The 24,555-nt window shown below is 35.2% G+C and overlaps 1 protein-coding gene across 3 annotated transcripts in view; it reads left to right on the top strand.

Annotated features, from left to right (window-relative positions):
* The window catches only part of CCDC102B (coiled-coil domain containing 102B), a 258,680-nt gene that overhangs the window by 212,427 nt on the left and 21,698 nt on the right, over positions 1 to 24,555 (top strand). For 2 of the 3 annotated variants that reach the window (XM_067698868.1, XM_067698866.1), the window contains one exon: positions 12,675 to 12,778. In XM_067698868.1, the coding sequence (XP_067554969.1) occupies positions 12,675 to 12,778 (104 nt within the window). Of the gene's footprint in view, positions 1 to 12,674; positions 12,783 to 24,555 lie in introns of those variants that run through there. The other variant, XM_067698867.1, reaches the window with a different exon arrangement.

The raw sequence follows: 24,555 nt of genomic DNA, 5'->3' as shown, positions 1-24,555 counted from the left end.
TTGGTTTTCATATGTACAGAATTAGAATTCTGTTTTAACATATGTGCTCTACATATCTGTTTTCCATCTTTATTCCATCAGCACTAAGTCTCCTTTGACTTTCGTAATATTACTAAGGCTATGATGGCAGTGATGCATTGCAGTTAAAGTGTGCCAGCTTTATTCTACTTACTATTTAGGGGAAGAAATATTTTCTTCGTATTTCAATACTGTATAAATTTTGCAAATCATGACTACATTTCCATTTACTTATTCCTTGCTGTTATTTAAAATAGAGTTTTCTCTATCACTGTTAAGCTAAGTTGATCATAAACATTTTCTACCAGGAAATATGTAAAACAAAATACTTAAATATTTTTCTGTATTTTAAAACACTTATCCTACTGTGTCATTAACTATTTTTCTTATATTAAGCAATCCAGCTACTGCTATAACCGTAGATTATTTTAGATAACAGTCATCAAAATTATTCAGAGGAAATTAATCAAAGTTTCTTGGTAAAGAGATTTCTGGAATGATATGGCTGTTGGTTCAGTTACAAAATAACCAAGATTATAATAGACAGTTGCAGAAGTTTGGAACTCAGAAGCTTAAATATAATTCAACAAATAACGAGGTGTCCCTTTCTGTTTTAGAAACATTTTTAGAAACATTGCACTTCTGGAATCTCTTGTAGTTCTTTGAAACTTCGATTAGAAGTGACCGATAACCACGTTTATAGATTATGTATGCAGAAGTTCATTCCCAAGTCAGTTTGCATCTTCTCTTTAAAGGAAGAGTATAATATTTTAATTATAAAGTTTTCTATTTGAATCTTATTCAGTTAAAGAAGGATTTTGTTCCGTCTTAACTTTCCACCCCAGGAAAGCAACCCATATAAATGCAGTTAGGTGCCTGTAAGTGAAAACAGTTTCATTCATGGAGAAGTTGCAGGGTAAGTAACTTCCACTCCATATGTTTCTGTCATTTTGGAAAATTGTAATCTGGAAAGATATTTGTATGATAGAGGAAAACATTTCTTCCTTTTATCATTGTAATTATCCCTTTTATCATTATAGTCCTTTTCAAACACTTAAAGGTTCTCTTCTGAATAAAAGCTGATTATTAGACTATGATGTCTTCCCTATCCTCTGTGGGAAATTAAGCACTAGTCCTTTGATTTATCAATCAAAAAATATCACTTGTTTCCCCTTCTCTTAACATACATATCTTGCTGTTTTTTTGTAGTCTGCTTATTTATGAAACATATTTTTGAAGACTTTTTCTTTTCTAGTTATTCTTTTCATGAATTTTATTTTGAAATAACATTGTATCTCTTTCTAATTTTGGCTATCTAATTGTTTTAAGAGCTTGAGCCTTAGCTGTAATCAATTAAGAGTAATTACTGGTTTTAAAATATTCTGTTAGTTTCTAACTTGTTTTTCTTTGTGTTTTTTTAGATACAAGTCATGTGGCTTTTAATAAGATTTCCGTTTTCCATGTTTTATAAAGGTTTCACCACACATTTGTAGAAACAGATTTTTCTGACTCACTAGCAGGTTGTCACCTGTGTAGATGGCCTATAGGGTGGCAGGCACTTTCGTAATACCCAGGCTGAATTGCTAGAGTACAGAGCCATGAGGAAGAGTTTCCAAATCCTGTTATAATAAGTAAAATTGAGTAGTTTTGTACTGAATATTCTTGTTCTTAATGTTTACATTCCTCTAAAGAGTTTTACAATTCTAATCACATTTCATCTTTGCATTTCTGTAACTGATGTTTCTGCAATTTCCTTTTCTTTTGGTTAAAACAACGAGGAGTAACAGTATTTTTATACCCATGTTCAACATGAGTTGGAGATTAAGCCTGGTGATTCAAGACCTGTGATAAAAGATTAAAACTTGGGACAAAAATGGCGATTTCATTTCTTTCATTAAGTTTCATGATGCTGGAATTCACTACAGTATCCAAAGGCAAAGAGGCACATAGCCCAGTGCTCTTACAAAGCTTCCTTCTGAAAGCAGACATCTGTTGTGTGTTAATTGAGTAAAATGAAACAGGGAAGGAAGGATTGTTTGTTCCCTGGGTACTTTATTAGTGTTCTCTACTATTCAGATTCTCAAAGAGGAAAGTGGGAAATATATACATCATGGTGCTGATCAAATACAAGTGCTGTTGTCATGAAAATTAATATTATTTGACAATGTTTTGTCTTCCTTTGATGTGAGACAAGATATTATTATTCTCTGCGCAAACACTTTAGCATATTGGCTAGGTGAATGCAACTTGAAGTCAGTGTTAATAAAGATCAATATCAAAACCTTTGTGAGATACCAGTTACAAATTAAATATACTTAGTGTTTTCTCACACATCTTGATGAGACTTTTCTACTCTATGGAAATAGATGCCCTATAGTTGTCTGTAATTTGGATAAAATTAGCACCAATTAAGTGTCCCTTATCAAGAAACCACACCATAAACACTTGTAATATTGCTGCCCCAGGTGATCCAATGGAATCCTGAAGTGTTCTCTCAACTACAGATTTGTCACATAATATCATAGCTTTGATTCTACGGTTGCTATGGTACCCTGAACAAATACTCAGTATTAGTCTCTCAGGACATAAATTAAGAATCATCAGTATTGTAGGATGTCAGGTGCTTAGCTCCCACTGACCATGATGCTGTTTTAATTTATTGAAAAGAAAAGAAAAATAACTCTGAGCTGAAATAAACTGTTTAATAGAATGCTTTGTATATAAATAAATAGTCACATAAGATTATCTAGGTCAATACATGTTAAAGCAATGCCAATAATCGTTAGACTCATTAAGGCATCAAGTCCATCCAATTCTTGAATATTTCAGAAGTTCATTATATAGAGATAAAGCAATGAAATATTCTAGATTCACGTGATACTATTATTTAAGATAACATTCTTAAGAGCTCGAATCCTTGGATATATTCAATTGGCTTAATTCTATTGTAGATACCTTGGAATTAATTTTGATTTGGCTTAATATATAAATATAGCAACTGAAATGTATGCCATATTTACTCTTATTGTGTTTATTTTAACGTCTTTATTGAGATCTAATTCATATACACTTTTAAAGTGTTCAATTCATTGGTTTCTAGTAAAATAGAGTTGTCCCACAATTACTACAATCTAAGTTTAAAACATTTTCGTTATCTCAAAGAAGAAAACACAAACCCATTATCAGTCATTCCCCAGTCTCCCTATACCCCCAGCCCTTGGCAATCACTAGCCTACTTTCTATCACTGTGGAGTTACCTATTTTAGAATAGGTAACTCCTATTCTATAGATTCTATATTCTATAGCATCTATAGAATATATGGCCTTTTGTGACTGGCTTCTTTCGCTTAGTATAGTGTCTTCAAGGTTCCTCCATATTGTAGCATGGATCAATACTTCATTCTCTGTATGGCCGAATAATAGTGCATTGCATGGATACAGCACATTTTTTTCTTCATTTTTCAGTTGATGAGTATTTGGGTTATTGGGTTGTTACACTCCTTGTCTACTATGAATAATGCTCTTATGAACATTCATTTACAAGCTTTGTGTAGATGTTTTTATTTCCCTTGGATTGCTGGATCATATGGTAACTCTGTTAACGATTTCTTTTATTGGTGTATCGTTGTTTTACAATGTTGTGTAAGTTTCTATTGTACAGGGAAGTGGAGTTCCCTGTGCTATATAGCAGGTTCCCATTAGTTATCTAATTTATACATATTGGTGTATATATATCAATTGCAATCTCCCAATTCATCCCACGCCCCCCTTCCCCCCTTGGTGTTCAAATGTTTGTTGTCTGTGTGTCTATTTCTGCCTTGCACCAAACTCTTTTCCACAGTGGCTTTACCATTTTCCATTCTCACAAGCAATGTCTGAGGGTCCCAATTTCTCTGCATTCTCACCACCACTTGTCAGAGTTCATCTTTTTTATGACAGCCAACCTCGTGGAGGTGAAGTGGTACCTTATTGTGGTTTTGATTTGAATTTCCATAATGACTAATAATGCTAATCCTGTTTTCATGTACTAGCTGGCTACTTGTATATTTTCTTGGGAACAACTTATTCAGATTCTTTGTCCATTTTTTTAAAAAATATTGAGTTGTGTTTTTTGTATATTCTGGATATAAATCCCTACTCAAATACATGATTTGCAAATATTTTCTCTCATTACATATATTGTCTTTTCAACTTGATAGTTTCATTTGAAGCATAAAACTTTTAGAAATAATTTTAATCAAGTCCAATTTGTTTATTTTTTCTTTTGTTGCTTGGTCTGCTGTTTTGTGTAAAAAACTTTGACTATTTCAATGTCATGAAGATTTACTCCCATGTTTTCTTAGACTTTTATAGTTTTAGATATATTTAGGTCTATGATTCATTTTGAGTTAATTTTTATAAATGAGGTGAGCATAATTCAGAATTATGCTTGTGGATATCTAATAGTCCTGGAACTACTTGTTGAAAAGATAATTCTTTGCCTCACTGAAGTATCTTGACACCCATATCAAAATCCAGCTGACCCTGGACTCTTGATAGACATTTAGGTCAACGGAATAAAAGTGTATCCTTCTGCCAGTAAAGCATTGTCTTGATTACTACAGTTTTAGTTAAGTATTGAAATCAGGAAGAGTCAGTTCTCCAGATTTATTCTTCTCTTGTAATTCTTCTGTTCCTGTTTTCATACTTTTGTTGTTGCTAAGAATGTTGAGCTTCATCACAGATTTAACCACATGTGTTCCCAAAGAGAAGGAAATACTGGCACTAAAGTACAGCTACTTGGAAAATTATTCTGGGTTGGTTTTGTTTTGTTTTTGTTTTTGTTTTTGTTTTGGTCACTAAGATGACAATAAAACCTTTGGGGAAATAATTGATTCACATCATTGGGAATGTAATTTTTATCATTCATTCACTGTAAGGTCCACTTAGAGAAAACTGTCTCCAGGTTTCCCAAAATAGTTTCCTTAAAATGGGAATCTCTCAAATCTGAACCATGTGTCATTCTTTATTGAATTACTCAGTTGAACCATTCACTTAAAAGCAAACTTATTCCCTTTGCTCTGAAGAATTTAATTCTGTCATTCAGCTGAGATATAGTACTTTCATTAACCCTATATAATAATTGCACTGTTACCTTAGCTCATTAGAAAATTTATAGTTTAGTAAATTATTTCAGCAATTACATTTATGCCCTGCTTATTACTTGTTTAACATTTCTTAAACATTTTAACAATTGTCTGGTAGGCAATAAATCTACTCACTTTATGTGGAAAGTACTTGGAAGAAATTTAGTAGCCAGTTTCATGAAAGGCCTGTGAAATTCAGTGACATATGTATTTAAAAAGAAGGCCAGTAAGGAAACTGATAAATAATTCTGGCAAATCACACCTATTATCATGGATTACAAGACCACAGAACATTTAGTATTCCGTTAAAGTGAGATCACATTTTAATTTTGAATACCTTAGTAAGAATTAGCTGGAGTCACTGAATATAAGTCATCCAATAATTTCCATATAGGTAGCAATAAGATATTATATTTAATAACGAAGTTAATTCTGACATTGAAATATATGTATAATCATGTAACACATGCTATATACTTAGCAAACGTCTCAAAAGGCAACCACTTTCCATCAGAGATCACCAGGAAGTTTTAGTAAAATGTTCCTGTTGATTTTAATGATTTGTTTTTAGGTGAAGAGCATGTTGTGGTATAATCCTTAATGAAATGGTTCAGAATATTTCAGTTCCAATTAAAAATATCTGGAAAATTAGTCTGTACTAATTATTTAAAGTCAGCAAGTTGTCATGCCCACTTATTCCTTACAAAGGCTCTACATTACATGAGTTGGGTTTAGGGAATTTGTGAACAGGACACTCATCTGAATTTGTGCCATCTTTCCTCATTACCTTAATCAAATTCCAAACTGCAGAGATTATAAAGACACCCCACTGTGGATGCCCTAGAGCAGAGTTGGAGCAGGTTGGCCAGAAAGAGTTGCCAGAATACCCAGTGCTAAACATGTCACTTCAATTTCTGTGACATGGGTCCCGCTCAGTTGCTAATGGAAAGATGTATCAAAACTGATTATCAGTGGTTTCCAGCTAGATTTAGGTAAGGATGTATGTAATAAAAATAAAAATGGGTTTACGTGCTATTGTCTGCATCACCTAACAGGCTTTCCTTTTCTCGTCTTTCCTTTGTCATTTTATTTCCCTTTCTTTTCAATGATGGAGATTAACATTTTCCAGGAATTGCAAGTCCTTTTTAGCTGAAGTCATTGTCTCCATACTATCAAGTCTTAGACGGTAGCTGGACCTTATTAGACTGCCAGTTTGATCAGATTATAATATATGCTGTAAACATTTTTCTTGAATCATAAATTTTTGGGAATCTACCCAGATTTCAGCCAGACTGGCCAGGGCCTTACCAGAGTAGCAATAGGAACAAAGCAATTATTCTGTGCTCAACAGTAAGTATTGAACTGAGTTTATCTGGCATATGGAAGTTTTAGGATACTATGGATATAGAATTTGCAAATTATGGTCTTCTTTCTTGGCATAGATATTTAACAAAAGTGGAAGGGCATCTGTTGCTTTAGCCTACCCAACATTAATTTATTCTTTTTTATAAACATGCAAAGACTATTCTAAGCACTTGAAATCTATACATGAATAAAATGAATATCCCTTCTGCATGGAATTTGCATTCCAGTGGAGAGAGACGGAGACAATTTATATATAAATCATATGACTGCTGGAAAAAAACAGGTGTTCTTGCTTTGGGTGCAGGTTGCAATGTTAAATATGGTGTCTGGCCTCAGATTTGAATAAATACATGGAAAATGTTAATGAAAGTTAATCATGCAGATAACTGTTGAAAGAAGGTTCCAGGCAGAAGGAACAGTCAGTGCAAAGCCCCTGATGGGAAGGATCAAGTAGAAAAAGAAACAGGAAGATATATGAGAGCACCGTGTTTTTTTTTTCAAATTTATTTTTGGCTGTGTTGGGTCTTTGTTGCTGCGCGTGGGCTCTTCACTAATTGCAGTGAGCGGGGGCTTCTCATTGCGGTGGCTTCTCTTGTTGCAGAGCATGTGCTCTAGGCGTGTGGGCTTCAGTAGTTGTGGCTCGCGGGCTCTAGAGCGCAGGCTCAGTAGTTGTGGCGCATGGGCTTAGTTGCTCCACGGCATGTGGGATCTCCCTGGACCAGGGCTCGAACCCGTGTCCTCTGCATTGGCAGGTGGATTCTAACCACTGCGCCGCCAGGGAAGTCCCAGCACCGTGTATTGATGATACTGTGTGTGTCCTTGAGTAGGTGAACGAGCATGGGATCTGGTGCACAAGTGGGAACAGGGAAAGTTAAAGTGTGTGTGTATCTGCAGCACTTTCAAGAACCTCACAGCCTGTGAGAGAGAGACGATGACTATTGTAATTTAGTTTGATAAGTTTAAGATCAAGGGTAAAGGTAAACAACAGACATAGCAGAGTATTTGTTTTTAATGTGAAGAGGCTTTTATTTGCTTTTCACAATCTAAATGCCTAAGAATACACTAAATGTCGCAAGACCTTCATCAACAGTTCATTCCTTACTTAATATCAGAATTTATAACTGTGAATGAGGAAAATAAAAAAACTAAGTTTTTATTTGGTAAAGATTTTGGTTTCTTAAATTTAAAAACTTTTTTTTACTTTTTAAAAAATTTTATATTGGAGTATATTTGACTTAAATGTTAGGTTTCTGGTGTACAGCAGTGATTCAGTTATACATATATCTATTCTTTTTCAGATTCTTTTTCCATATAGGTTATTACAGAGTACTGAGTAGAGTTCCTTGCGCTATACAGTAGGTCCTTGTTGATTATCTATTTTATATATAATAGTATGTATATGTTAACCCCAACCTCCTAATTTATCCCTCCTTCTGATGTTAGACCCCCAGACTGGGGAGCCTGACATGGGGCTCAGAACTCTCACTCCTGTGGGAGAATCTGTGTGATATAATTATTTTCCAGTTTGTGGGTCACCCACCTGGCGGGTATGGGATTTGTTTGTATCATGAATGCACGCCTCCTGCCATCTCATTGTGGCTTCTTCTCTGCCTTTACAAGTAGAGTATCTTTTCTGGCAGGTTCCAGTCCTTTGTTGTCAATGGTTATTCAGCAGTTAGTTGTGATTTTGGTGTTTTTGTGAGAGGAAGTGAGCTCAGGTCCTTCTACTCCACCGTTTTGTCTAGGGATTGGAAAATAAAAACTTACTTTGTTCCAGATCAACCTTGACAAGTGCATGTGGCCTTGGGTCCCTCTCAGGGAAGGATGGACCTTTGCCTTTACTCCAGTCCTATTTGTTCTTAAAGGTTGTAAGGAAAGAGAGGCACTTTTGAAGGCACTGGATCAACACCAATCCAAACAGCACAGACCTCTAAGAGAGGATCCAGATTCTCTTGGTCCCTTTCCTATTTGTCTAGATTAATGCTAGAGTGGGTGGAGTATCGTCCCACCAGTAGTAAAGGGTCACTCTCCTGATGCCCTTCTTCTCCACAGGCCTCGCTGCAGGTAGGGCCTGCAGATTCCTCTCCTTCAGCCGCCTCAGAATCTGTTCTATCTTCCCCTCCACCTGCCAGGACCTTCCGACTCCATGACTCTGTGGCTGCATCCACTGCAGCCCAGCCTAAGCTCCATAGCAGAGAATTTAAGAAAAGCTACATCATTTGGGCCAGGGTAATTGTACTGACCTCTACTCAGTGTGTTCCAAGGGCCAGCAGCGTCAGTATCACCTGGCAGCTTGAGAAATGGAAAAATCATGAACCGTGCTTGACACCCACTGAGTCATTATTGGCATTTTAACAAGATCCTAAGGTGATTCATAGAATGTTAAAGTTTAAGAAGCCTGTTTTAAAGGATTTTTTTTTTTTTGGCGGTACGTGGGCCTCTCCCGTTGCGGAGCACAGGCTCCGGACGCGCAGGCTCAGCGGCCATGGCTCACGGGCCCAGCCGCTCCGCGGCATGTGGGATCTTCCCGGACCGGGGCACGAACCCGCGTCCCCTGCATCAGCAGGTGGACTCTCAACCAACTGCACCACCAGGGAAGCCCTTAAAGGATTTTAGGAGTAGAGTCGTAGTCCATTGCATAGAGAAGAGAGAATGTGAGCAAAGACATTGGGGAAAGAAAGAAAATGAGCATGACTGCCACCCAACCCACCCTGTTGTGGGCTAAAAATACAAAAAGCTCAGGGCTGCTGGAGAACAAAAGAAAACCTGGGATTACCCTGGTAGGTAATATGAGAGAGAAAATGGGAGGAGGGTTTATGTGCTCATCTGGGCACTGGGAGCTCTTGAGGGGTTCGTCAAGTGGGGAGATAAGATCAGAATTGGATGTTAGCCAAATCTCCAAGGTGAGGTCTGAATTACACCTTGGGTATTTTCCATTGCATTTTCAACATCCTTAACGCAAATTTAGAAAATATAACACTTCCACCAGTATCTTGTATCATTTTGGATTTTTCTTTGTATGTTATTTTACATAAGAAATGTCATGCATCACTCACAATATTGTGAGCCTTTTTTCCAAAGTTAAATATCATAAAATAGCTTTATGAATTCTAATTAAACATCTTAATGTCTGCAGAGTGTTCTGTCAGAGTGATGGATTATAATTAAACAAAACTCTCAGTAATCATTCAGGTCAGTTTGACTTTTTCATGAACATAATGAAAGAGTTTTTATGTGTCTGATATTATTTTTCAGACATTTCAATACATGAATTTTTAAAAATATGAATGTTAAAACTTTTGTTATACATTTCCAAAATGCATTACAAAATTTAATTTCAAATATAATAAATAACTTAAGTATCATATTCTACTTAAACTCTGCTGTTCTTATAGTTGTACCAAAATATTCCTTAAATATCTAATAATACCTGTCTGTAATTAAGCTTTCCAAGTAGTTACCATATATCCCATATTAGTATTCCTATATTAAAATCCCAAGTGATAGAAAAGCTGAAAATTTATAAATTGAAGAAAAAGTACAAAAAGATAACATTTCTCATTCGTTAAGTAAATGATTTGGGAACTGCCCTTGGTAATGCCAAATAGGTGGGTTTTTTCCAAGTAGGTATTTGAAAGAAAATGAAAATGTGAAATAATCCGACATTCCAGAATAATTAGTCAATCATTATTAGCCTATCACCTTATTCTTCTAATTTTTATCCTGATAGAAAATTAATCTTTAATGAGGCATGAACGTTGAGCATCCCGATTCCTCCCCAAATAATGAAATTGGATGCAAGACTGTATCTGAAGAAGCAAAATTAGTCTGGATGCCTGGCCTACTCGAATTTTATAATAATTTTTAGGTAATATATATACAGACATGTTTGTACTTTAATAAATATTTTTGTCACATTTATCTAGCAAAATACACAACACTTGATTTGAATAACTTGATGTAAAATATAATGATTAAATCCAACATGAGCCTAAATATTAACAAATACATGTTACATTAACTGCAGAAACATTAGAACTAGAGACATGTAGAATATCTGTAAAAACATTTCTGGTTCAACATTTATCTATATAAAGCAGAAACTAGGAAAAGGGAGGTCCACAAAAACCTGCACAGGTTACATAAGGGAGAACTTTGATGGTAAGAAAGTAAACTTGGATTATGTATTTAAAAGTAATTCTGATAGGTGTATATATAAACTTAAGAATTGTGGATGTCAAAAAAAGTGTGTATTACTAAAAATGTCTGAATGTTTGACATCTAGAAATAAAAATATTTGAGAGTTAATTCTGATACACCTTAACAATGTTTACTTCATGGGCACAAGTAATTGATGAAAAGGGTTTATAGAATGGTGAGGGTATGAAGAGAAATAGCTTTTTTCTCCTGGAAAATAATAATGCCAACTCAACTCTATATAATTCTTTCTAATGTTTAAAATGATTTAACTTGAATAACACTGATCAAGAGATCAGAGAATTGGGATTCATTTTCATATTTAGCAGTAATTTGACTTTGCACAAGGTGAGAAAGATTTGATTATCCTTACAGTTTTATTAAATACGGAAATTATTAACCTTATTTTACTATAGTGCCATAGCTCAGCAGTGTGCTTGGAGAGGCAAGATTTTTGTCTTGAAGCTGCATATATGCATGGTAATTTCCACAAGATTTTGAAATATTCAATTGGAGGAATATGGTTGCTAGATATTGTTGTGAGGAAGAGAAGACACTAAAACTATCTAAACCTACCCCATGGAACCCCACTCAGGCTAAACAACTTGGCAACTTAAACACCTATTGAAATGTGTTTATATATAGAAAAAATAAAATTGGAGATCTACCTCACATCATGTACAAAAATTAACTCCATCTTGATCTAGGACTTAAATGACAAATACAAAACTTTAACAAATTTTAGTTGAAAATACAGATTAATACTTCTCTAAGCTTTGCATACGGAAGTAATTTTTAGCATTATTAAATACATCCTAACTGTAAAAAAATTGATAAATTTTGCTTAATAAAATGACTATTATTCATCCAAAGAGCTCTTAAATAAAATGGAAAAAATAAGTTATAAACTTGATAACACTTGCTGAAGATATTTGGAACACTTATAACTGACAAAGGGTTAGTATCGAGATTATAACATAAACACGTACAGATAAAAAAGAAAAGAAAGAGCTCCAAACAGAGTAATGAGCAGAAGACCTGAATAGGAACAAAAGAAGAATATCATTGAGCCAATAAAAATATAAAGAGGTATCAACCATAATCTATTGATCAAGGATTGGCAAAAGTTTTAATATCTCACACCACCAAGTGTTGGCGAAGATATGCTCAAACAGGATCCTTCTAACTGCCTTTGGGAGGTAAGTTAGTAAATCATTTTGGGGAGACATTTTAGCATTATCTTGAAAAATTAAACATTAAAAAATATAACTTGGCAATTCTCCTCCTACGTATGTCTCCAGAGACTACTTTGCACAAATGCATCAGGAGATCTACACAAGAATGTTCAGAGCAGCTCAAGCCTGCAAACAGTCTAATAGTTATGGACAGGAGGGTGGTGTACTGTCATGGCACCATCATGCAGTACCATCTGGTAAACCAGAACAAAGAGGCTACAGTGAGTCACCAATACGGATGAGTCTTAGCAATTGAATTAAAAAAGAAAGTATTAGAAGATTACATAGAGCATGATACCCATTTTTTTTATGTTTAAGTTAAAAACAACTAAAAGAATACATTTTAAAGAATATTTCTATTTGTACCATTATGTGTGTGTGTCTATATAAGTGTACATATATACACTTAGCATATGTATATGCACACATATATGCTATACTTAAATACACACATGCAAATATGTAAAACTATTTTCAAAATCTTGAGAATAATAAGGTAGGGAAGCCCAGGTTAGAAACAGGGGAGGAGTGCCTAGGTAAGATTTCGTCAAATTCTAGACTCCATGTAGATGTTTATTATTGACTATATGAACTAATTCTATAATTAAAAATAAGTATTCCTACACATTCATGTATATATACAAAAAAGAATGTGTCATGCAAAAAACTTGCTTTTAAAAGGATTTTCTTATTTCAGTCATCTTACTTGAGGCATTTTCTATTTTGCTTTCAGCTTGATGATTTCCTGAATCAGATCCATAAGCTCCAGAGATCTTTGGATGAACAAAAAGAAACAAATGAAAACTTGGAACTTCAACTCAGGCACTTACAAAACTGGTAATTGTTTCACAAAATATGTCAAATTCAAGATCGAGATCTTAGATAGGGAAATCTTGATGTCCTTTTTTCCTCATTTTCTTAACAAAAATAATGTAACTAGAAATATTAAAAGAAACTTGCACTCAGTACTTAAATTTATGGGCTTCTTGGCTCTTATTGTTTTTCCCCCCAATAAATGTTACATGTTATGATAAAGACAATTTAAATATCATTTAAAAGCAACTCTAGTTCTAAAGGTGTAAAATTTCTGAAAGGCCAAAGGAGCTTTCAGAATACATTTCACAAACTGAAAGGGTTATAATACCCGCAAGAAAACAGAAGTTGCAAACCATACAGTTTGCTGGGTAGTTGATAAGAGAATCACTGTACTTAAGTAATTGATAGACATTAAACACATATTCACAATCTATGTGGTAAGGGTGGCACGTTGTGTGAAAAATGTTTTTACCCCAGAGAGGTAACAATAAATTTGGTATAATTCTTCATACAAGGCAAAAGTGGACAGAGGTGTCAAACAAACACTATGATTTGCATTAGAAAGAGACTGAAGGAGCAAAGCTAAGATTTGCACTCCAATTGATATGAATACTCTCAAAGTAGTAGATCGCCTGTGACTGAAGTTAAGGAAAAGCAACAAGCACCTCAGAAACTAAGGGCTTTTGACTTTCAACTGGATAGACATTTTGCAGGAAAGTCATAGAAAAGCCCTCCAGCACTGGCAAGTACAATAGTATCTAGAAATAAATCAGGTGGAAATAAAGCTATGATTTCCTTTGAGTTGGATGAAACAAAAGCAAAGTATAAAATTGTACATAGAGGAATATTTGAGACCTTTTTATATAGTATAGTTTACTGCTTCATATTTACGTTTAGATAAAGAAATTTACCTTAAGAAGAGACCCTATATAATCCTACTTGTAAAATTTAACTCAGTCAAGAATATACCTGGTCTTCCTCCTTTCCCATTAGTGCAAATGAAAATTTACTAATTGATCTGTAAGTAAAGCTTCCTCTCATCTGATCATCCAGCTTGTCTCTTTGTAAAAGGCTTCATCATTCACCCAGCCTTCCCTTCCGTGCCTGTGTCTTTCTCTAACATGGGGGAAGGTCTGACTGGTGGGAACTCTAAGGCCTGGGGAGACAAAGAGGCCTGCCAGTGGCCTTCCATTGACCATTGCATATGCACTGGTGAAGAGTGTGGGCCCCAGGATGGGCTTTCGTCTCAGCACACCCTTCAAACTTCTATTAAGCCCTGTCTTAAGTCTTGCTTAGTTCTTGAAGCAAATTGGCCATAACACTTCTTGTTATCTTTACCTGGAGACAGTTTCTTACTTTGAGACTGCCTTCTCTATTTCCTCTAAAATCTGCTTGAAAAATGAATAATTAATTTCTTTCACTTATTTTTCTTTTAAGACCACTTAAAAGAAGACATTTCTCACTTTCACATTCTGCCTGGGAATCTTGTTTTTTTGACCCACAGGTTTATTACATGCTTGTTATAGGTTCCATGTTCTCACAGGTGACACTAATGCTAATTGTTGCACCAACGCATAAATGTCTCCCCTTCTCCAGCCTCCAGTGACCATCGCTTCACTGCTTTTACACCAGCCCTAACAACTTCCTCACCATCTTTCCATTCTCTACTTGTTGATGTCCCTAAACCAATGCCACCTATTTTGTTATGGCAGCCCCTCACTTCCAGATACCAGTGTCTGAGATCTCTATTGCTGCAAAATGAATTACCCAAATACTTAATTGCCTAAAACATTTATTGTTTATCACAGTTCTGTGGGTTTTTCTGGGTTCAGCTGGGTGGTTCTTCTCCTTCACATAGAGGTGGCCGGGTTAACTCTTGCATCTGCATTCCACAGAGAGCTCCCTGAGGCTAGAATGTCCAAAATGACCTCACTCCTATATCTGATACTTCAGCTGGAGTGAGAAATGGCTGTTGCTTCTTGGGCTTCTCCCTTGCCCTGAAGATCACCCTGGGGAGTCACACAGTGCCCCTTCCTTCAGATTCTATTGGTCAGAGTCTATGGCAGGTCACTAGGCCATCCCAGGTTCAAGAGTTGAGGAAATTGGCCCCATGGCTTTATGGAAAGAACAATATGTGCACATAGGGACATCCTAGACATTGCTGCCATCATCTTTGCAGACAAGGCAGATATCACAAATGCAGCAACTTTTGATTAGACTTCACTCCTACCTATATTCCTCAGGCTAAATAAGAAGATAAGCTTTGCTATTTATTATTTCTGTGACCTTGAGCAAGTTACTTATAGAACTATATAACACCCCCTTAAAGACTGAATAAAATGTCATGTGCTGTGTCAGATGTTTCTTATACATTAATAAATATGCAACAAATACTAGTTTATTCATCTCACTCTACTTTTTTTTTTTTTTTTTTTTTTGCGGTACGAGGGCCTCACTGTTGTGGCCTCTCCTGTTGCGGAGCACAGGCTCCAGACGCGCAGGCTCAGTGGCCATGGCTCACGGGCCCAGCCGCTCTGCGGCATGTGGGATCTTCCCGGACCGGGGCATGAACCCATGTCCCCTGCATCGGCAGGTGGACTCTCAACCACTGCGCCACCAGGGAAATCCCACTCTACTTTTTAAGAGGCAATTTCCTTCAGAGAAAATATTTAGAAAGAAAATTTTTGTGCAAAAAAGAAAATATATTTTAAAGAAATCTTGGAAATGCCTCCTAAAAAAATTTTAAAAAGTAATACTACTTGCCCTTGACTTCAACTACATAAACCTATAACCTCCTATTGGGTATGTTTTCTTACCTGTTTTGAAATCGCTTTGTAAGATTATTCACATTTTACTAAACAGCGTTTTATAATAATAATCCTGACATTACACACCTTAAACTCCTGTTAGACTAAAAAATGTCAGGAACACAATATTGTGATATAAAAAGATAGGCACTAACCAGTAAAATAAATGTCAGAAATTTTTCCCTTTAAACATTGTTATCTGTCATTTTAAGGAAAATATTGTAAATATTAGAAAACTAATAAAAGAATTGAACTCTAAATATTTTCATAAACTAGAATACTCATAACCACATTAATGAAGAAACCCCAATGCTGTTTTAAAAATACCCCTTTGCACTAATTGTAATATCAACCAGTTTCAAATATAAACATTTTAAAATAGAACTATAGTAACTTAAGCATAGTTTATATTGAACACCCTAAAGAAATGATATCACAGTGGGGAATGTTTAGTATTATACTGCAAAGTGCCACCTATTTATGCCAAATATGAAATGATATATACAGAAAATATAATTCCTATCTTATGACACTGCTCTTACAGAGGTTTATAAAAAATGCATGGAAGAAATGAGCTGTTAGCTGATTTTAAATCAAACTAATGAAGATATGGTATTGTCTACATATGGTATTGTCTACATATCCCAAGAGGAGCTGTTACACAGACTTCAAAGATTAGTGTCGACCTAACATATACATTGTGCATGTTTCCCTCCCAAATGCAAAGACCTTCTGTGTGCCCCCTGGCCCTCACTTACTCCTACGAATAAAACTGTAGTCTTTGATTGGTGTGGGGAATTAAATGACCTCCAAAGCATTCTCACCTTGGTAGGCATACTGCTGTCTTCACTGTGACTGAACTTCGGGTACATCATACCCAATGCAGTGGAAAGCATGAGAATGGTTATTTTTAATCTTAATATATTTTCATCTTGTTGGCATGATCCATTTCTAAAGAAGTACACATAATATTTTCCTCCCTTTTATATATTGTTGTGAAGACAGTAATATTTTCTGAAATCACCTCCAAGTATCTGCTTTCTGTATCTTCAGATGAAGGTTAAAATTTATATTCATCTGGGAACATAACTAATGAAGGAACATTTGAAAATTTCTACTCTCATTGAGGATGATTCTGCTGGCTGGAAAAGAGTAATTTTTAGAGATGTGTTCATACATCTATATGCACTGTAATCCACCAAAGAAACTAAAACACTACAAAGACTTATTCAAAAGCAAACTAACAGACCGATATAATTTTTTCCGCAATAACAGCTTTAGCAAGTTTAACTAGGAAGACAGTTTGTATACTGAATGTAATATTGTTCTTATTTGAACATATCTCATCTTTGAATGTATTCTATTGGGAAAAAATACTCCTGAGTCCATCTTCAACCATAATTATTAGAGTGAGGTATCAATCTTTGGCAACAAGTAATGTGAAAGAGATTTGTCCTATTCAGTAGCCACATTGATGCCTCAGATAAAGAAACAGAGAAACAGCAAATATGAAATTCTACATTATTTTCTGTTAGTAGAAATAAACACTTTTTCTAAAGAGAATGTAACCAGGAAAAATTTTAAAGAATGTCACATAATAAAACATAGTGATATAAGAAAGGGCTGCTGGGAATGGCCACCATCAAAAAATCTACAAACAATAAACGCTGGAGAGGGTGTGGAGAAAAGGGAACCCTCTTGCATTCCCTCTTGGTGGGAATGGAAATTGATACAGCCACTGTGGAGAAGAGTATGGAGGTTCCTTAAACAACTAAAAATAGAACTACCATATGACTCAGCAATCCCACTACTGGGCATATACCCAGAGAAAACCATAATTCAAAAAGAGTCATGTACCACAGTGTTCATTGCAGCTCTATTTACAATAGCCAGGACATGGAAGCAACCTAAGTGTCCTAAGTCACCTAAGTGAATGGATAAAGAAGATGTGGCACATATATACAATGGAATATTACTCAGCCATAAAAAGAAACGAAATTGAGTTATTTGTAGTGAGGTGGATACACTCTGTCATACAGAGTGAAGTAAGTCAGAAAAAGAAAAACAAATACCATATGCTAACAGGTACATATGCAATCTAAAAGACAAAGGTCCTGAAGAAACTAGGGCAGGATAGGAACAAAGACACAGACTCAGAGAATGGACTTGAGGACACGGGGAGGGGGAAAGGTAAGCTGGGACAAAGTGAGAGAGTAGCATTGACATATATACACTACCAAATAGATAGTTAGTGGGAAGCAGCTGCATGGCATAGGGAGATCAGCTAGGTGCTTTGTGACTACCTAGAGGGGTGGGATAAGGAGGCTGGGAGGGAGACGCAAGAGGGAGGGGATATGGAGATATGAATAGCTGATTCACTTTGTTATACAGCAGAAACTAACACAACACTGTAAAGCAATTATACGCCAATAAAGATGTTAAAAAAAAATCAGTAATGAAAGTAAAAATTTCAAAGAAAAAAAAGAAAGGGCTGCTGGAACAGAAATGTAATATTAACATTGGATTTCATTTTTTTGGCCTATAGGCACTATCTTACCTGCTTTATGAGATAGAAATTAGAATCTCCACTTCACAGGTGAGAAACAGTGACTTCAATGAATACATGACTTACTTAAGTGTCATATGCAAGTCTGTGGATTGGAAAAGACCTTTCACTTTAGACCTGCCAGAATTACAGAGGAGAGGGTTGGAAACTGTCAGACATGCATAAGACATTTAAGCAATTCATTTGATCCTTTGACGTGTCTGTTTTCTCATCTGTAAAGTGGAGTTAACAATGCCTGTTTAACCTAACCTACCACTTAAAAGAATTAGAAAAAGAACAAACAAAACCTAAAGTCAGCAGAATGAAGGAAATAATAAAGATCAGAGAGGAAATAGAGATTTAAAAATAGAAAAAAAAGTAATAAAACCAAGGGCTGTTTCTTTGAAAGGAGGAACAAGATTGATAAACCTCTGGCCAGACTCACCAAGGAGAAAAGAGAGAGAGAACCCAAATAAACAAAATAAGAAATAAAAAAGGAGACATAATTGATACTGCGGAAATACAAAAAAAACATAAGGGAATACTATGAACAAAATTCAACAACCTAGAAGAAATGGGCAAGTTTGTAGAAACATACAGCCCACCAAAACTGAATCAAGAAGAAATAGGTAATTTGAACAGACCAGTCACTAAAAATAAAAGAGAATCTGTAATTTAAAAACTCCCTACAAACAAAAGTCCAGGACCAGACTTCATAGGTGAATGCATAGGTGAATTCTACCAGACATACGAAGAACTTATACTGATCCTTCTCAAACTCTTCCAAAAAACTGAAGAGGAAGGAACATTACCAAAGACATTCTATGAAGCCATCATCATCCTGATACCAAAACCAAAGACATCACCAAAAAAGAAAATTTCAGGGCAATATCTTTGATGAATATAGATGCAAAAATTCTCAACAAAATATTAGCAAACTGAATCAACAACACATAAAAAAGATCATACACCATGACCAAGTGAGATTCATCTCAAGTTCACAAGGATGGTTCAACATAGGCAAATTAATCAATATGATACACCACATAAACAAAAGACAAGACAAAAACCACATGATCAATAGAGGCAGAAAAAGCACTTGATAAAATTCAACATCCATTCATGATAAAAACCCTTACCAAAGTGGGTAGAGAGGGAGCATATCTCAAGATAATAAAAGCTATTTACAACAAACCCACAGCCAATATAATACTCAGTGGTGACAAGCTGAAAGCCTTCCCACTAAAATCTGTAACAAGACAAGGATGCCCCTCTCACCTCTTCTATTCCACACAGTATTGGAGGTCCTAGTCACAGCAATCCGACAAAAAAATAAATAAAAGGTATTCAAATTGGAGGGGAAGAGGTAAAATTGTCATTATATACAAATAATATGATACTATATATAGAAAACCCTAAAGACTCCACACAAAAACTACTAGAACTGATAAAGGAATTCAGCAAGGTAGCTGGATACAAGATTAACATACAGAAATCAGTTGCATTTCTTTATACCAACAATGAAATATCAGAAAGGAAATGTAAAAAAAAAAAAACCTTTTAAAATCACACCCCCAAAAATAAAATACTTAAGAATAAACCTGACCAAGGAGATAAAAGACTTACATACTGAGAACTGTAAAACATTAATAAAGGAAATTGAAAATGATTCAAAGAAATGGAAAGATATTCCATGCTCTTGGATTGGAAGAATTAATAGTTAGAATGGCCACACTACCCAAAGCAATATATGGATTTAATGTGATCCCTATCAAATTACCCCTGACATTTTTCACAGAACAATCCTAAAATTCATGTGGAACCATAAAAGACTCAATTGCCAAAGAAATCCTGAAGAAAAAGAACAAAGCAGGAGGCATAACCCTCCCAGACTTCAAATAATATTACAAAGCTAAATTAATCAAAACAGCATGGTATTGGCACAAAAAGACATATGGATCAATGGAACAGAATACAGAGCACAGAAATAAACCCACACACCTATGGTCAATTAATCTTCAACAAAGGAGGCAAGAATATACAATGGGAAAAAGTCCCTTCAGCAAGTGATGTTGGGAAAGTTGGACAGCCACATGTAAATCAATAAAGTTGGAACACACCCTCTCACCATACGCAAAAATAAACTCAAAATGGCTTAAAGACTTAAACATAAGACATGACACCATAAAACTCCTAGAAGAGAACATAGGCAAAACATTCTCTGACATAAATCATACCAGTGTTTTCTTTGGTCAGTCTCCCAAGGCCATAGCAATAAAAACAAAAATAAACAAATGGGACCTAATCAAACTTACAAGCTTTTGCACAACAAAGGAAACTGTGAACAAAATGAAAATACAACCCACAGAATAGGAGAAAATATTTTCAAATGATGTGACCAACAGAGGCTTAATTTCCAAAATATAAAAACAGCTCATACAACTCAGCAACAACAAAAAAACCCTATCCAAAAATGGGCAGAAGACCTAAATAGACATCTCTCCAAAGAAGACATACAGATGGTCAATAGGCACATGAAAAGATGCTCAACATTGCTAATTATTAGAGAAATGAAAATCAAAATGACAATGAGTTATCATCTCACACCAGTCAGAATGGCTATCATCAAAAAGTCTACAAATAATAAATGCTGGAGAGGGTGTGGAGAAAAGGGAACCCTGCTACACTGTTGGTGGGAATGTAAGTTGGTGCATCCATTGTGGAAAAACAGTATGGAGGTTCTTCAGAAAACTAAAAATAGAATTACCATATGATCCAGCAATCCCATTCCTGGACATATATCCAGACAAAACTCTAATCCAAAAAGATACATGCACCCCTATGTTCATAGCATCACTATTCACAATAGCCAAGACATGGAAGCAACCTGAATGTCCATCAACAGGTGAATGGATAAAGATGTGGTACATATATACAATGAAATACTACTCAGCTATAAAAAAGAATGAAATAATGCCATTTGCAGCAACATGGATGCAACTGGAGATTATCATACTAAGTGAGGTCAGAAAAAGAAAGGCAAATACCATATGATATCACTTATATGTGGACTCTAAAATATGACACAAATGAACCTGCCTATGAAACAGAAACAGAATCACAGACATAGAGAACAGACTGGTGGTTGCCAAGCGGGAGGGGGTTGGGGGAGGGATGGAGTAGGAGATTGGGATTAGCAGATTTAAGCTTTTATATGTAGATTGGATAAACAAGGTCCTACTGTATAGCACAGGCAACTATATTCAGTATCCTATAATAAACCATAATGGAAAAGAATATGTTAAAAAAGTATGTGAATCACTTTGCTGTACAGCAGTAATTAATACAACATTGTAAATCAGTTATACTTCAATTAAGAAAAAGTTGTGAAAAAAATACATTAAAAAAGTCATGTGAAATTCCAATAAATACCCCCCCAAAAAACCCCAACAATGCCTATTTAATTATGAGTTTGCAACCATAATTTAGTGTATGCTAACTGTGCCATTTCAAAGAAGGCCAAGATGTTTAATGATTATTTTATGAGGCTTAAAGATAGATTAAGATGAGAACTACACCAATAAAGTGTTTCTCATTGGCCAGGATTTCACTAATAATTTTTTAATTTATTCATTTAATACATTTCTCTTTAATATTTAAATCTGACCATACTTTTCAGTCCTAGTCACCACAAATAAATTTAAGAGGATCTTGGGAAGAATGGCAAGGATGAGTACGTTTCAGAATATTTCCCATAAAGGGATAGTAGAAGGAATTAAGTTTCTGTTACTTTTAACAGTTGCTCCAATTTGACTGTTACCGTCAAAGAAATTAAATTTTTTTCAGAGAAGGATGCTGGGCAATCCTCTGTAGCAAGAGATGACTAAATAGAAAAATGTGAACTTTAAAAAGACATTTTAACATTAAGCTATAAGTTAGGATAAAGAGAGAATAGTATTCAGATCTGTAAATTAGAATTTTGTGAATGAACATTTTACTGAACCCTTAGAGGTATGATTAATTCAGTTATGTAAAATCACATTATATAAGTTCTCTTTAGCTTGCTTTTAGGTCTATTTATTCTCTGTGAATGATTAGGTAATAACTCAGAATATTATGGTTGAGTGGAAATACTGCTTTTATACAAAATCTTTAACTTAATTTCTCTAAGTATGAAATATATTTTAGAGCTAAATTCTCTGATATTAAATGTGACATCTAAGAAGTGACTCTTTCAGTTTAACTGTTGAATAGAATCTAGTACTTTTATATCTTATTTTAGTAGAGATTCCTGCAGTGGTATGATAGGATTAAGTTTTCCAGAATCTGACCCATTATTTAGAAAATGAAAAAAATAGTATTTATTTGGAGCCTACAAAATACTCACAGGGGGCTTCCCTGGTGGCGCAGTGGTTGAGAGTCCGCCTGCCGATGCAGGGGACGCAGGTTCGTGTCCCGGTCCGGGAGGATCCCACATGCCGCGGAGCGGCTGGGCCCGTGAGCCATGGCCGCTGAGCCTGCGCGTCCGGAGCCTGTGCTCCACAACGGGAGAGGCCACAACAGTGAGAGGCCCGCATACAGCAAAAAAAAAAAAAAATACTCACAGGCATTCACACGTCACAATCCCCCTACTTTGAACCTACACATGGTGCAGATGTTAGTAAGAAAAAAATGAGGTAATTTTTGAAAATGTAAGAATGCCAATACAATTGACCCTTGAACAACTCTGGGGTTAATCCATGTTCAGAAGCAGCAGTAGCTTCAACCAACCACTGACCCTGTCGTTCTATAGTATTTACTACTGAAAAATATCTTTGTACAAGTGGACCCACAGAGTTCAAACCTGAGTGGTTCAAGGATCAGTTGTACTTATTCCACATCAAAAGTAGGAATGAGGATAATATCTGGGGCTCTGATAACTCAGTGATTCCAATTATAAGCTGGTGTTTTATCTCAGTAAAACCACCAAAAGGGGCAATAGTTACTACAAGTATTTGGGAACTGGGAGGTAGGTCAACAAATGTTGACGACTGCCAGGTAACTTGGTGTTTTTTCATTCCAGAAATTCATCAGAACCGTAAAATAAGTGTGATGTAATACTTAACAGCAGGAATTTCAGAATTGAAAAGCATGAATGCTTTCGTAACAGCAGTCTGCATTCCCTGTTGCCAAGACTCACCAACGATAGGATTGTTCTTAGTACACCTGTGCTGAGATTATCAATGGCTGTGACCTGATAGCTTGGCAATGCTGGCAGTGCCCCAATCTCAGAGACTGGAGGAGATCTAGAGGGAAAGTATGAATAAGACGGCTTTCAGTAAGATTATATTATTCTACTGACACGTGACCAATGTGAGAAACTTTTATAGTAATCCACTGAAAACTATAGTTAGCCTCTGACGAAGGATTACTAATTCCTCTCGTATGAAATTCCCTTTATGTTTTACAAATTCAAAGTCTATAATAACTACAAAAAGTAGAAAAGTAATATGCCTTAATTTGACTAAATTCTATTAGGGGATGACAGTGGCATTTGTGATACGTAAGACACCTATAAAATAATGTTGAAAACATTACAAAATAAATTTTATATGTTTTCCTTATTACAACATAATGGACTTATGATTTTGAACAGAGAGAATGAGTCCATTAGCCCTCTACCTAAGTTTATTTAAATTAGTAACATTAAAAAAAAATCTGAAAGTAGATACAGAGTTAGATAAAAGTTTCTTAAAAAAGCGTCAATAACAAACCATATAAAATTAAGCTTACAAGTAGATTTTACAGAGAGAACAAAAGTAAATGGTGAAAGTGTTATAAGAAAATGAGAGATTGTTAACATTTGGGGAATGCCTTTTAAAGCAAACGCATATCTCAGAAGTTATAAATTATGACATATTTGATTTCATGAAATTTTAAAATTTATTTTAATCAAAGGCTCATTCCCCAGACCAACTACTTTTAAGTATCTTAGGTGCTTTTCCTGTTACTTATCCTCATGTATCTATATTATATGTTTTTCCTACTATTCTTTTTATATTATCTCTTGAGAACTCATTATTGGATCAAGACTAAACTCTTACATCACCACAACTTCAACCACTCTTTACCTATCTCATCATGCCAATATAGTTTATGCCAAACTTTGCGTCAAATAGAGATACATTTTTCAGGAGAATGTTAAGATTATTTACTGCAGAGCCCAGTGGTGTACTATAACGAAGTGTTCTGTCTGAACCTGTTCCTTTTTCTTAAATATTTAATCATTGCCTAGTTTTATTTACTTGTGTAATTTTCAATGTACCCATCTTTAATTTTTTTCCTGCAGACTACCTTTATTATTACTCAATAAGTTAATTTCAAGTGAACAGTGATATCTGATAAACTAATAGGGAGTGATTCCTATTTAAGCACAGCTCTGTCATCTTGGAATTTCCATTTCCCAA

The sequence above is a fragment of the Pseudorca crassidens genome, chromosome 12 (genome assembly GCF_039906515.1).
Source record: "Pseudorca crassidens isolate mPseCra1 chromosome 12, mPseCra1.hap1, whole genome shotgun sequence".
NCBI lineage: Eukaryota > Metazoa > Chordata > Mammalia > Artiodactyla > Delphinidae > Pseudorca > Pseudorca crassidens.
This window is presented reverse-complemented; position numbering and strand designations above follow the sequence as displayed.